Raw genomic sequence first — 14,878 nt, 5'->3', positions numbered from 1 at the left:
CCAGTTCTTCCTCTGCAGCAACCACAGCTGGAACTTCGCTGTGCCTGACATCATATATATATGATGTCAGGGGCAGAAAAGAACACAAGAGGAGCTCTGCTGGATCTGGCCAGTGATCCGTCTAGTCCAGCATCCTGTTCTCACAGGGGCTTGCCAGGTACCTGTGGGAAACCAGCAAACTGGAGTACTTCCCCTCCTGCAGTTTACAGAAACTGATATTCAGAAATGAAAGCATAGCCATTATGGCTTTCAGCTGTTGATAGTCATGTCCTCCATGGATTTGTCCAGTCCCCTTTTAAAGCCATCCAAATTGGGGGCCATCCCTACCTCCTGTGGGAGTTCCACAATTTATGCACTGCATAAAGTACTTCCTTTTATCTGTCCTGAATCTTCCAACATTGAGCTTCACTAGACATCCAGGAGTGGATGGATGTCCACACCAAGGTGGGGGCAGTTTCCCAAAGTATCTTGGCAGACAGATCTCCAATTCCTAATTACACCCCCAAGACAAAGGTTTCCCACCACTGCTGCAGACTTTTCTACACTGCCCTGGGATCCTATGGGCATAACGGCAGTCTAAAACTGCAATAAATAAGCAGATAAATAAAATAACCCTGACTAAGATCCTAAACCTGGAGTTTCTGCCATGGTGATCACAGTGCCTAGCTAGGTGATCCAGCTGTCTGAGCTGGTTCTAATGCATCCACAGCACTGAGCATCTCAGGAATGTGTAATTGCTGGTGTAAACTGGCCTTGCCCAACTCTGCATGGCTTATTCCTCTAGCACAGATTTCTCCCAACCTGGCACCCTTCCATATGCTGTTGGACTCCAGCGCCCATCAGCCCCAGCAAGCATGGCCAAATGTCAAGGATGATGGGAGCAGGAGTCCAACAAGGGCACCAAGCTGGGAAATGTTGCTCCAGGACACTCTTGCCTATACTAATGGGCAGCAGCTCTCTAGAAGAGGCATTTCCCATAAGTTTCGGCCTGATACTTTAAACTGGATGTATCATGGACCAAGCCCAAGACCTTCTGCATGCCAAACAGCTTTGCCACCACTAAGCTATGCACCTCTCCTCCCTGATTCCAGCCACCTATGTGGATGCAAGCCACAAAGCCTCCACTGTGACTCTTGGGCCAGCCACAGTGTCTAACCTACCTCACAGGGTTGCTGTGACGATAAAAAATGGGGGGGGGGAGGAGAGCCATGCATGCCACCTTGATCTCCTTGGAGGAAATAAATAAGCATATTCAAGTTTGCAGGCATTAATGCCTTACATCAGCATTATTTATTCCAAATAAAACATTATTGTTTTATTTGGAATAAAGTTACAGGGTGGGAAATCGGGTCTCTGCCACAACTCAGCTTCCCATCCATTCCCCACCCCCACCCCCCAAAAATGTGCAAGTAAAAAAACCTAGAACTTCAGGGAGAGATCCCAGCCCCTTCCCTGCTGTGCTAGTGTTCTGCTTGCAGGGAGTTCCATAATGCAATTCACCAGCACCCTGCTACCTGCAGTCTGGAGCACCTTGTTCCCACCTCATGCTGCTGCACATGCAGACCACATCTGGCAATGCAGGGGTAGCGACACTAGCCTCCGGCGGAAGATTCCCACTAAACACACTAATGCAAGGTGCTTAGCAACCAGAAAATAAATTACACCGGAGAAATGCAATTAAACTAATGGATCGTGAACATGGTTGTGGGAAATTTGTTTAGAGAGCCACATATGCTAATCCTGGAAATGTATGCCTGTTGACACCATCCCTTAAGAACAGCCAAGCTTTACTAAAAATCATTTTTAAGAACATCCTTTCCCCAAAACCAAAGGGGAGAGCTGGCCAGAGGCCCTTGACCCAAAGCAACACGAGTTTATATCAGGCAGGTGAGCGTGCCTGGTCACCTGCGGCAAACAATGTCACTTCCAAGCAACCAAGGAGAACAGCTTCTGTGAGCTGGGAGGAGTTGTGTGCCCTTGTTGCAGGGTGCTGACATGCCACGTAAATGATATACAAGTAAGTGTGGTGGACTAGTGACTTGCAGGCTGGTTTGCACAGCTGGACACCAGCTCTCAACTGAAAAATTTGTAAGGTGTGCATGTCATGACAGCCGGCTCTGTGCCAGCCTCCAAGATAGTGGAGAGACAAGCCCACTTTCCTTCCGCTATTTCTTACTCTGCGCTCACGGATCTCTGGGCTGCAGCATTTCCCTCTTCCAGACAGCAGCTCTCTCTGATTAACTTATTGAAAGAAGTGTCTCAGAGTGGTCATTCCCTGCAACCCAGCTCTCCCCCAGCACCACCAGCAACATTCAGATGTCTTCCATCCCATACGGTGCACACAGTGGCCATCTATGAGCTAAGCTTTCATACACTTGAGTTTGGGTTGACTGCCCTCCACAGAGGTCATTTTTAAAAAATGATTAGCATTTTCATAAAATGCTCAAGGCTACTGCTACTCTAGCTTTCCCCCAGATGCTGTTCAGAACCATTTGAGTATTTAACAATCATACATAACCGAGGCTGATTCACTGGGCAAGAAATAAGATACAGGTTTATGCTGCGAACTTTAAGCCCCCTGAGCAAATTGTATATTCACCCACACAATCCTTTCACTGCAATGGCAAGAGGCACATGTATATTTTTATTCATATGGGTATTTATTTATATACTGCTTGTGTGCCAAAATGGCTTCAAAGCAGCTCACAGCTATAAAATCCATTATAAAATACATACATGGTTAAAATACAAGGTAGCAATTTGCTCAGTACATTTAAGAGAATACTAAATAAAATATGGAATAGCACAAGTTGAAAGCCTTGACAATTTGAACAGGTTTTTTTTTAAAATAAATAAATAAATAACAAATTTGAAAAATAAAAGTTGAAGTTCAGTTTCGGGGGACAGTTTCCCTAAACAGGTGTGTCTTCAGGAGCTGGCAGAATGCCAGTACTGATGAAGCCTTTCCTTTTCAGCTGGGAGGGCATTCCACAGCACTGGTGGCACCAATGAAAAAGCCCTGAAACCAGAGACTGCAGCACAAGGCGGTGAGAATTGCCTTTTGCCAAACATCCTACCCAACCTCCTGGAAATCCAGTTTGTCATCTCTTAAGTAAAGTTAGAATCTTCTATTGAATTGCAAGCTTATTCATGCCTGCAAGAAGAAGAAAAAATGAGCTAACAAACTCTCTGTATCTTAGTATTTACTGGTAACTACCCAGGATCACATTTAATTTAAAGCCCAAATGGATTTCTTTCTGATGAACATCTGAAACTAGAAATCTCACTTTCAATGGTCATCTCTCTGCCCCAAGAAAGATTGCGGGCAGCTACCTAGTGACAGGTCACACACACACACACACACACGTGTGAAAAAGGTTCACATACTTCACCACTGACCCAGGATCTCTAGCTCTCCCTCGAGTATTCAGAAAAGAGAGGTTGCAAGTAGCTTAGACTTCCAGGCAAACAGATCTTACATATGAGCAAGCCTTGCAGCGTTCAGTAGGGCTTTACATCATCGGTAAGCATGTACAGTGCCTTCACAGCACTACTTTGTTAAGCAACTTCAGCATTAAAGAAAATAATCGTCCTCTTGCTAGATCACGGACTCAAACGTTACTTGGATCACGAGCATGCACTGGTCAATTGCACGCCTTTCTGCAAAGTCCATCGACATGCTCTCTGCCAAACCTTCCTCTGAAATCGTTACAGGAAAAACCAGGCAACAAAAATAAAATAAGACCAAGAACGGGCCTCGGTCCAATGTTTCAAAAACTCTGCAAAAGACTTATGCAAGTCCTGCTCTCGCTTCATCGCATCCTTGGCTGATTTTTATTTTATTTTTTAATGGTTTTTACTGTACTGTACTGATAAAACCGTATCACTTAACCATTTCTGAAACCAACCCCTCTCGGGAGAGGAAGGCGCGGAGCAGAAAGCATGCTGCCTTTTTTTTATTTGTGAGTATTTCTTGTTTTCTTTTCCTTACAATCTGAAGCGCTCCCCTACTCGCAAGGGAAACTCCTTTTGCGCGAAGGCGGCGGCGCGGCGGACGAAAAGCCGGGCACCCTTTCCCGAATCGAAGGGATACAGGTAACAAATGAGAGAGGAAAGGTGGAGGGAGAGAGAGAGAGAGAGAGAGTGATAGAGAAGGGAGGAAGGTCCACCCAGGAAGCGTCAGCCCGGAGAGCTTTCCCGGTGCCCAAAGAGGCCAGCCCAGAGCGCAAAGGAGAAACCGCTGCAGGGGGGGGGGGACGACCCGGTGCACTTCAACTCACCTTGAGCTGCTGCCAGTCCTCTGGTGCTGATCACACTTGCTATCAAAGTGGCCACATACCAAATCATAGTACTACCGCCCGCCGACCAGGAGCATCATCCTAGCTGCAAAGCGCCCTGCCCTGCCGGGGACCTTCTCATCTGCCCAGCCCAGCCCAGCCCGGGGCGAGTGCACAAGGCGCGCTGCCTCCCCCTCGTCTCCGCTTCCTTCTCATGCCCTCCGCAGCCCTCCTCCTGGCTGCCTCCCCGCCGCCCTCGCCATCCTGCCTCTCCCCGACGTGCAGCGGCACCTGCGCGGCTCGCGGAACGCACAGCCAGCAATGAGCGAGCGAGCGAGCGCCAGCCAGAACGCACAACTCCTCTCCGGCGCGCAGCCTAGCCTGGGCCATTTGAGCCTCCTGGGCGACGCCCCCGCCGGCCGACGATTGGACGGCCGGGGAGAGAGGCGGGCCCCCATTGGCTCCGGGCGCCGACAACGCTAGGGAGGGGGGAGGGAGGGAGAGAAGCCTCCCCCCTCCTCCCTCCTCCCAAGGTGGGTTGGAGCGTGCAATGCACAGAGCCGCAGAATCATGCGCAATGCCAGGGAGAAGGAGTTGGGTGCCTCCCCCCTTCTCTCCCTCCCCAGTCGCCTTTTCCTCCCTCCTTCCCTCTCTCCCTCCCTGCTCAAGCTGCATGGCCGGTTCCCCAAGAGGAGCGGGCTCCCTGGATCAGGGTGAAGGGAGCAGCAAGGAGGAGGGGGAGCAGCGCGGGGGGGGGGTGCTGGCGGGCTGGCTGCAGCCCCAGCTCTGCAGAGCTCCCCATTGCAGCTGGTGTGGAGAAGGCTCAGAAGGGAGGGAACTAGAGAAGGAGATGCCCCTTTCCAGAGCTCCGGTGCACTTGCTCTCCACTTCGCCCGCCGCTTCCCACACTCCTGCCGATGACTCGGATCCCCGAGTGGGATGGCGGAGCTGTCAGCCTTTCACCCACTCGCCCTGCTTGCGCTCCTGCAGCTGAAACTCCTCTCTTCTCCCCCACCAACCCTCCGTTCCTGCTGGTCTCCCTCCTTCCCCTGCCACCAACGATCAAGGTTTGCTTTGGGGGAGCAGGGAGGAGACTGCCTGTGTGTATTGCATGCCGGAATTGGTAACCTTCTCCCCCCCCCCCCAATATTCTGAGTGTGGTTGATTTCCCCCCTCCACAATTGAGTTTTAGGGTGCTGCAGGGTTTGGCCCCTAGCAAAATGCTCGTGGTCATTATGATGGACGGAGAGGTTTAGGGAGGGGGAGTCTTGGATCTTGCAAAGTCCGGGAGGGGGGAGTGCTTCCCACTCAGAGGCCATAGCTGTCAACTTTTCCCTTTTCTTACGAGGAATCCTATTCGGAATAAGGGAATTTCCCTTTAAAAAGGGGGAAAGTTGACAGCTATGCTCAGAGGCACATTGCAGCAGCCCTACCCTCCCGGACCCTCTCATGGGAGTCGTGCTGTCTCAGTGACAGAGCACATCCTTTGCATGCAGACGATCCCAGGAACTGAGACCTTCAAGGCAGGGCTGCGGGTAGAAGTCCGGGGACCCACTCAGCAGAACGAGCAGGAGGAGGCGGGTCCGAATGCATCAGGGCTGCCTTACCGCGTTTTGGAGTGACGTAATACTAGGCTTCCCCCAAAGAAGCCACTAGGTAGGAGAACAGGGTGCAGGAATAGATGGGCCATTGGCTTTATCCATCTAAAGCGAAGGGCTGCAGCTTAGCGCAGGAATGTCCCAGGTTCAATCCCCACTCCCCAGCATCTCCAGGAATGTTCCCTTCCTGAAACCCTGGAGGTCCTCTGCCAGCCAGGATGGACAATGCTAAGCTGGGTGGACCAATGGTCTGACTCAATACAAGGCAGCTTCCTGCATTTCTGTGTAAAGGTGGGATGTTATAAAGACCATAAAGTCCATAATATAAAATCACCTCACTTCCCCCCTGGGTCCCAGATTCAATCGGGCTGAGAAAGGCCTGTCTGAAATCCTCGAGAGATGCTGCCAATCAGTGTGGACAGTACAGAGCTAGATGGGAGACTGTTCTGACTCAGTAAAAGGCAGCTGGTGCCCTGTGTGCCTAAGTGGAGGCAGGATGCTGATCCCAGCCCAATATCCCCACCATGCAGCCCTTGGCTCTTGCTCTGATATGTGAAAGGTGCAACTGAAAACACCATTAGGGTGAAGGCCAAACTCACTCACATCACACCAGCCATTGAGAGTCGCACCTGCACCTCTGGCTGCCTACTTCTTTTCTGTGTGTTTGGGTTATGCTGCAGCTGGGAGGAGGGGGAACTGTTTTCAGACCCTTCATGGGCAACCTTCTGGGGCCACATAGCAGTAGTGAGCAGGGCCAGAGGCAAAGGTGGATGGAGCAACAGGTCATGTGTGACTCTCGCTTCGTGCAGAGGGCCGCTGGAAAGCTGGAGGTTGCTGCACACACATGCACAAATATATTTCCATCCTCCAATAGACACTATCACAGTGCAATGGCATTTTCAGCCAGGCGAAAGCATTTGAGGAAGTTGGAGGGGGTGTGGCCTAGAGGGAAGGGGTGTGGCCTGGTGTTCAGGTTTCTAGCCCTTGTGGTGCAGTGGGACAAATTGTGAGGAGCTGAGGTTTATCTGAGAAAAGTGGGCCCTCTGGGTACATTTATTTTGGGAATCCACATAAAGAAGGAATGTGTTATTATTATTATTATTATTATTATTAGTTTGTTCCCTACAAAGTGATTTACATTTAAAAACATATGCATAAACGTATTAGGCCACAGAAAAGAAAAATCCCATTACATTAACATTCCATACAAAATATTAAAAAACAGCCCCCTCCGAACAATGTTAGAAAGCTTTGGCAGCACACTAACAATAACATAGGCTTAACTCGGTCTATGAAAGGGGCCGGGAAGCATTTTTTTAACTGCTTCCAAAAATATGTCAATAAAGGCACCAGGTGGACCTTGCTGTGGAGGGCATTCCGCAGGCAGGGAGCCATTACCGAAAAGGCCCTCTCCTTTGTCATCCAGGGCTGGTTTTCAGCCAGGAATCATCTGAACTCAGATCTGGCACCTCTCAGGTGGGTGCCATTGCCATTATAAGAGAACAAGGGAGGCGTTCATGTTGAGTTCTGGCACTTCTTTTTTCTCGAAAAATAGCACTCATCATCACCCTCTGAGCCTCCCTGAGAGGAGGGCCCCCAAGAAGGGCCTCAGATGACAATCGGAGGGTCCAGGTAGAGGTATTCCAAAAAGTATGGTAGGGATGCTCATCTATCAAGACTAGAGACTGCCCTACCTTTTTCAGAAAGGTGGGGAGGGTGTCAAAGTAACTCCTACCTACCTCTCGCCAAGCTCCAACCCTTGGTACCTAAAGTATCCTGGGCCCAAGTTGTTAAGAACCTTGTAAAGGAATACAAGACCCTTTTAATCGGCCCAATAACATAGGGAGACAGTGAAAGCTTCTAGGCACCAGTTACAGTATGCGCTGGTGGCAGCCTGTCCCCACCAGCAATCTATTGCGTGCGTGTGTGTGTGTGTGTGTCACACATACATCAGAATTATTATTTTTTTAAGTGTGGCACAGCATTTAGGGTGACCTGATACAAAGGGCAAGGCTTCTGTGCCACAGTAGAGAGAATTTTTGGAAGAGAAGCTTTTCTCACCCATGCATAACACTCTAATAGGTCTTCATTTGGAAAAGGAAAGGTGCTAACTTGTGCAATATTCCCTCCCTCCCTCCCTCTCTCTCTCTCTCCCTCTCTCTCTCCCTCCCTCCCTCTCTCTTTCTTCGCTCAAGGAGTCTCAAGGTGAACTGAACCTGAGAAGTTAATGGCACTCTGTACATGGACCATGACATTCATGTCCAGCTAGCTTTTATAAGTAAAGAAAGGCCATTGCAATTAAGATATTAGGGAAAGGTATTCACCCCAGAGGCTGATGCTGCACTGTTTGACCTGCACAGCTAGGGACATTCCAGACATTCAGTGTCTCAGTGGGACAAAACTACTGGGAGATCCAGGGGATTTTGCAGCTTTAAATAGTGCAACCAGAAGCCCACAGTTAATTATTTCAATTAAATGGAATGCCAGAGCTATTATAGGTCTTGTCAGTGCCACCATTAAAGCTGTGCAACGTGATCCCTTGCAAATTTTCTCAGAAATAAGTGCTTTTGAATTAAATGGGGGGACTTTGTAGACCGGGTGCACAGGATTGTAGTCTTAGGCATAAAAGTGCCACTGTACACATGCACACACCAGTGACAAATGCCACAGTGTGTGCAATCACCCACAACCTACATGTGGGTTTCGTGCTATTTCCTACATGCAAATGTGTGCATGTAAAAACAAAAAAATGCATTTGTTAGTAGCTGCGGATAGCATTCTGAATCTGTCACAGTGAATGCAGGAGGGCAAGAAACAGGAGCACAGCTTCGCAGAAGGGGACGTGTTTGCATGCAGAAGGTCCCAGGTTCAGTCCCTGGTATTAAATGGGTCACATAGCAGTTAATGGGAAAGGCTTCTGCCTGAGGGCCCAGGAAACTACTGCCTCTCAGAGTAGATAATATATAGGCTAGAAAACAGGTGGAAACCTGTGGGTCCTTGCAGCCTCCTAAACCCACTGCATCCTTCAATTCCATCAGAGTTTATAGAATCATAGAATTGTAGGAATGGGTTCCCACGAGTCATCTAGCCCAACCCCCTGCAAAGCAGGAGTCACAGATGAAGGATCCCTGGCAGGTGGTCACCCAACCTCTGTTCAAAAACCTCCAATGAAGGAGAGCCTGCCACATTCTGAGGAAGTTCATTCCACTGTCACACAGCTCTTACCATCAGAAAGTTCTTCCTAATTTTAGTATGAATCTCCCTTCTTGTCATTTGAATCCACTGGTTTGGGTCTTACTCTCTGGAGCAGCAGAAAACAAGCTTGCTCCACCTTCCATGTGACAGCTCTGCAGGTATTTGAAGATGGCTCTCTTATCACTTTTCAGTCTCCTCTTCTTCAACTATTCCTCATAAGGCTTCTCCAGACACTCATTTGCACACCTACTGGCTTGTCATTATCCTTCCTCCTTGCTTCCTTGTGGCTGATTCCTCACCCAAACCCGCTTTTAAAACTGTTTTCCCTCTTTCTACGTAGTTTCAGAACAATTAGAAGGATGGCTATTGATACAAAAAAATTGATTTCCCCACTACACACAAACACACACATTTTTTTTCCTAGTTGTATGGTTTGGAGTTGAGGATAATGTGTTCCTTTCCCCAGCTGTCCAAGAACAAATTGGTACATTCCTTCTCTGCATGTGAGGTACTAAAGCATGGGTAGGCAAACAAGGCCCAGGGACCGGATGCGGCCCAATCGCCTTCTAAATCCGGCCCATGGATGGTCCGGGAATCAGCGTGTTTTTACATGAGTAGAATGTGTCCTTTTATTTAAAATGCATCTCTGGGTTATTTGTGGGGTCTGCCTGGTGTTTTTACATGAGTATAATGTGTGCTTTTATTTAAAATGCATCTCTGGGTTATTTGTGGGGCATAGGAATTCGTTCATTTTTCCCCCAAAATATAGTCCGGCCCCCCACAAGGTCTGAAGGACAGTGGACCGGCCCCCTGCTGAAAGAAGAAGAAGAAGAAGAAGAAGAAGAAGAAGAAGAAGAAGAAGCATTTGGATTTGATATCCCGCTTTATCACTACCCTAAGGAGTCTCAAAGCGGCTAACAATCTCCTTTCCCCCCCCCCACAACAAACACTCTGTGAGGTGAGTGAGGCTGAGAGACTTCAGAGAAGTGTGACTAGACCAACGTCACCCAGCAGCTGCATGTGGAGGAGCAAGGAATTGAACCCGGTTCACCAGACTACGAGTCTACTGCTCTTAACCACTACACCACACTGAAAAAGTTTGCTGACCCATGCACTAAACTCAGAAAGATATTGCTTCCTTTACAGAAGCATAGCTGCATTGATTTCCTTTACCAAAAAAATAAATAAATTCCTATGTTCTTTATAAAAAAAAATGAAAGTAACCCTATCAAACTCAGTGGGACCTTTACTTCTAAGTGGACCTTAATCTGAGGTAGCAATGGTGAAAATTCAATCAGGGTGTTTTTTATTGCAGATTACCATAAATAACCTGGGGCACTTTTGTTGCTGGCTCCGCCCACCACCAGCTCTGGCTCCACCCATTACTGCCCTGTGACTCCCACAGATCACCCCCTAGGATTTCCACCCCAGTACTAAAAAATGGCAGAAAAGGACTGTAGGTCACTTGACCGAGCATCTGCTTTTCATGCAGAAGGTCCCTGTGGCATTTTCCGGGAGGGCTGGGAGTAGGGCCATGAGGCAAGGTGAGGCAGTCACCTCAGGCAGCAGATCTGGGGGGCCCTGCCACTGCACCCTGGCTGCAGCTGTGACCCCACTGCCACACCTGTGTCCTCCCTGCCCACACTGCCACAGTGCTTTAAATGTATTTGTGAATGAGGCCAATGACATGTTCCAGAATACACGCTCCCTGCCCCCCCCCCCAATTCTGGTCCAGCAAGAGTCTTTTTGCATTTTTTTGAGTTGTGGCAACAAGGCCCCAAGGCCAGCCAAGACCTTCTAGACGAAAGTTCCTAGAATCAGGGTACCAAACCCTTTGCGATTTGCTTTCCTTGCAAAAACAGTAGACTTTGGGAGGAGGAGTGGGGAGGAAAAACACCAAGTCAGCTCTTAATCCCTGGATCTGAAGTGAAAGCTTGCAAATTCCCTTCCAACAGCCTGATCACCTTGTGACTCAGATGGCATTCTTCTCATTGGGCTAAAAACAAAAACAAAAATAGGACAGAGGTGTCAAGACTCCTTGTATTAATTTATATTCTATCGTCATCGTCATCATCATCATCATCAATATTATTCCAGCCAAATGCCCTGATAAGAAAACCATTTTAAGAAGAGGTGGGACAACTTTTACAGCCTGAGGGCCACATTCCCTTTTCAGAAACCTCCTGGGAGCCACATGCCAGTGGTGTGTAGGTCCAGAGGCAAAAGTGGGCCGAGCAAGGAATATAACTTATACCATTGTTGTTGTTGTTGTTGTTTAGTCGTTTAGTCATGTCTGACTCTTCGTGACCCCATGGACCAGAGCACGCCAGGCACTCCTGTCTTCCACTGCCTCCCGCAGTTTGGCCTCCCGCAGTTTGGTCATACTCATGTTAAGCTAATTTCTAAAAACTCTCACACCACCCTCTCTACCTTCCATCCAGGGAAGCTAAAGGCAGTTTCAGTGCTGAAGGACACATTCTTGCCAGGCAAAAATACTCGGGGGATGAAGCCAGTCCAGTGAGGGGTGTGGTGGTCTGCAGAGAATTCCAAGGCCCAAGTAGAGAGGCCTGGAGGGCTGCATTTGGGTTCCAGGCTGGAGGCAGTGGTGGAGCTTCATGCTCCGGCACCGAGGGGGGGGGGCGGAGAGCAGGCGGGGGCGGGGCAGGGCAGGCATCCTGGGGGCGGGGCGCGCCGCCTGCTGGGGCATGGCGCCCAGCGCAGGCAGAGGGGCAGCTGCGATGGCACCCCACTGTGATCGCACTGCAGGGGGCAGTGCACTCCCCCTGCACTCCTCTTCCTCCACCAGTGGCCAGAGGTCTTCCACCCCAAATCTAAAGTCATGTCAAGAGGCTTTCTAGAGGCTAACCTAACACAAGACAAGCTCAAAATCTGCCACCCAAGGCAGGTGAGGCCACATTACAGGTGGCCCAGTCAACCAAAATGTGTGTGTGTCAGACCCTCCAAGTGTCCCTGTTTTCCAAAGACAACCCTGATTTAGAGAAGCCATTCTGGTTTCTGATTTGATCCCACTTTCCCTTAGGATGTCCCTGTTTTCATTGGAGAAATGTTGCGGGGGGGGGGGTTAATGGAGTTATCTGACCCCCCGAGCCGTCCTGTATAGGGAAGTGTTTTTTTTTTTAAATGTTTAATGTTCAATTATGTTTTTATATATGTTGGAAGCTGCCCAGAGTGGCTGGGGCAGCCCAGTAAGATGTGTGGGGTATGAATAGTAAAATTATCATTATGGAATGGGACCTCCCTATGGGGTATGAATAGTAAAATTATCATTATGGAATGGGACCTCCCTATTTTCATCAGAGAAATGTTGGGGGGTATGGTGTGTGTGTGTGTGTGTGTGTGTGTGTGTGTGTGTGTGTGTACACCCATGCAAGTGATTAAGAGCTGATTCTACTGTGCAAATTATTGTTTTACATGACAAGGGAAAATCATGCTTGCACATTGTGCAAAAGAGTGATTTCTAGACATCTAGATCAGGGGTAGGCAACCTAAGGCCTGTGGGCCGGATGCGGCCCAATCGCCTTCTCAAACTGGCCCGCGGACGGTCCGGGAATCAGCATGTTTTTACATGAGTAGAATGTGTCCTTTTATTTAAACTGCATCTCTGGGTTATTTGTGGGGCCTGCCTGGTGTTTTTACATGAGTAGAATGTGTGCTTTTATTTGAAATGCATCTCTGGGTTATTTGTGGGGCATAGGAATTTGTTCATTCCCCCCCCCAAAAAAAATATAGTCCGCCCCCCCCCACAAGGTCTGAGGTACAGTGGACCAGCCCACAGCTGAAAAAGGTTGCTGACCCCTAAATGCTTGGTATGAATAGCGTTGGCCTTGGCTGCAAAGAGTCTCCCATGCAGTGGGGGGGGGGGCGTGGAATTACCCACGGTCATATTCATACCAAGCATTTAGACCAATATGATGCCACTTCAAACAGTCATGGCTTTCCCAAAGCATTCTGGAAAGTGTAGTTTATTAAGGGTGCAAAGAGTTGTTAGGAGACCCCTGTTCACTTCTCAGACCTACAATTTCTAGAGCCCCCTGTGAAGAGGGGTAGGCTGTTAAACCACTGTGGGAACTGTAGTTCTGTGAGGAAAAATAGGGCTCCCCTACAACTCTCAGAACCATTAACAAACTTCAGCTCCCAGAATCCCTTGGGGGGGGTGCCCTGACTGTTTAAAGTGTCATCATAGTGCTTCAAATGCATGGTTTGAATGTGGCCCAACTCTGTCCTCCAACATGGTCACACAAAGGCCCAGAATGAGGTGGCCTCAACCAGCACCTCTTCCTGCTTCCCAATTCAACCAACAAGGCAACATCAGGGATGTGAGTTGGGCTACCAATGAGCTTTGCCATTTCCTCCAAACTAGGATTAGGATAGCAAAACAAGCCATCAAATGGGATTTTGGAAGACATCAAGTAAGTTTTGAGACTTTATTTTAGCTCATTGCGTCTTTCCCTCCTCTCCCCTTTCCCTAGATGATCAGTGGTTCATCACTGACTAACTGTCACAGCTGGCTTGAGGGAGGAAACTATTTTTGATCTTCCAGTACCAGTCAGAATGATCCACCTGTGATTATGACTTTTTTTGGGGGGGGGAATAAAGCGATGTGTTAACTCATGCAGAATGGGTCAATTGAATCATATTAGCAGTTCTTCCTCCCGCTAGCACATTTCCCCAACATACCGTATTAGTCATCCGTCCCACTAATAGACTCACTTGCACAACATTCGCTGTATCAGACGGCAACAATTGTCTGTCGTGTCTTATTAACCTCCTATACAGCTTCGACTTGGGTAATATAATGCCCCAGTCTTATCTTGTCAATTACCTTTCCTTGGGTCGCTCCTTCCCTCCCCTCTCTAAGAACATAGGAAGCTGACTTACTGGGAGTCAGACCACTGGTCCATCAAGCTCAGCATTGGCAGTGACTCTCCAGAGTTGCAGGTGGGGACCTCTGTCTACTTCATCCTTATCTGGAGATGCTGATGAGGACTGAACCTGGGACTTTCTGCATGCAAGGCAATGCTTCTACCACCGGGTTGCATGCTATGGGAAACTGGGAAATCACAAGGCATTTAGGTGCCCGTCCACCCCCAGCCAGAGTTTCATGTGTTCTGTTCGTCTATATTTGGGGATCACTTTTAGAAAGTTGGTGTGCATCACCAGGAAGGCAATGGATAGAAGATGAAAGGGGCCTGCATGGGAGGCAGGGAGGCTTCCTTAGCATGTGAGGCTAATGGGAAGAGAGGGATGAAAATAATAACTATAATGATAATGTTATTATTTATACCCTGCCCGCCTGACTCGGTTGCCACAGCTACTCTGGGTGGCTTCCAACACACACACACACACACACACACACACACACATAATAACAACTTCTTTATACAGGGCTGTCTTCAGATGCCCTTTAAAGGTTAAATAGTTACTAATCTCCTTGGCTTGGGGGTCACATAACTCCATACCCTCCAATATTTCTCTGATAAAAATAGGGGTGTCCTAAGGAAAAACAGGACATTCTGGAATCAAATCAGAAACCGGGACAGCTTCTGTAAATCGGGGACTGTCCCTGGAAAATAGGGACACTTGGAGGGTCTGGCGGTGGTGGTGGGCTTCTTTCCCCTGGAAGCAGCCAAGTTGCCACCAGTTGCACCCGTGTCCTCGTAAGGAGCAATATCTATTAATCGCAATAAGGTGAAGCATAATAAAAAGAGTTGTGGCTGTATATAAATTTGGTTTAATATAATTCTATTTTTTAAAAAAAGTTCTCAGGGTTGCAATGCCTTCAGTGAA

At 48.5% G+C, this 14,878-nt stretch overlaps 1 protein-coding gene across 7 annotated transcripts in view; it reads right to left on the bottom strand.

Moving 5' to 3' along the window:
* The window catches only part of IGSF9B (immunoglobulin superfamily member 9B), a 125,743-nt gene extending 121,096 nt beyond the window's left edge, over positions 1 to 4,647 (bottom strand). For all 7 annotated transcript variants that reach the window (XR_004427957.1, XM_033171740.1, XM_033171741.1 and 4 more), the window contains exon 1: positions 4,281 to 4,647. Coding sequence is in view for 6 of the 7 variants with exons in the window: in XM_033171740.1 (XP_033027631.1) it covers positions 4,281 to 4,347 (67 nt within the window). In the remaining variant the exon portion in view is untranslated. The remainder of the gene's footprint in view (positions 1 to 4,280) is intronic.
* Positions 4,648 to 14,878: the final 10,231 nt, after the last annotated feature.

Source organism: Lacerta agilis, chromosome 15, assembly GCF_009819535.1.
Source record: "Lacerta agilis isolate rLacAgi1 chromosome 15, rLacAgi1.pri, whole genome shotgun sequence".
Lineage (NCBI taxonomy): Eukaryota > Metazoa > Chordata > Lepidosauria > Squamata > Lacertidae > Lacerta > Lacerta agilis.
Note: the sequence above shows the minus strand (reverse complement) of the source record. Positions and strands in the feature narration are given on the sequence as shown.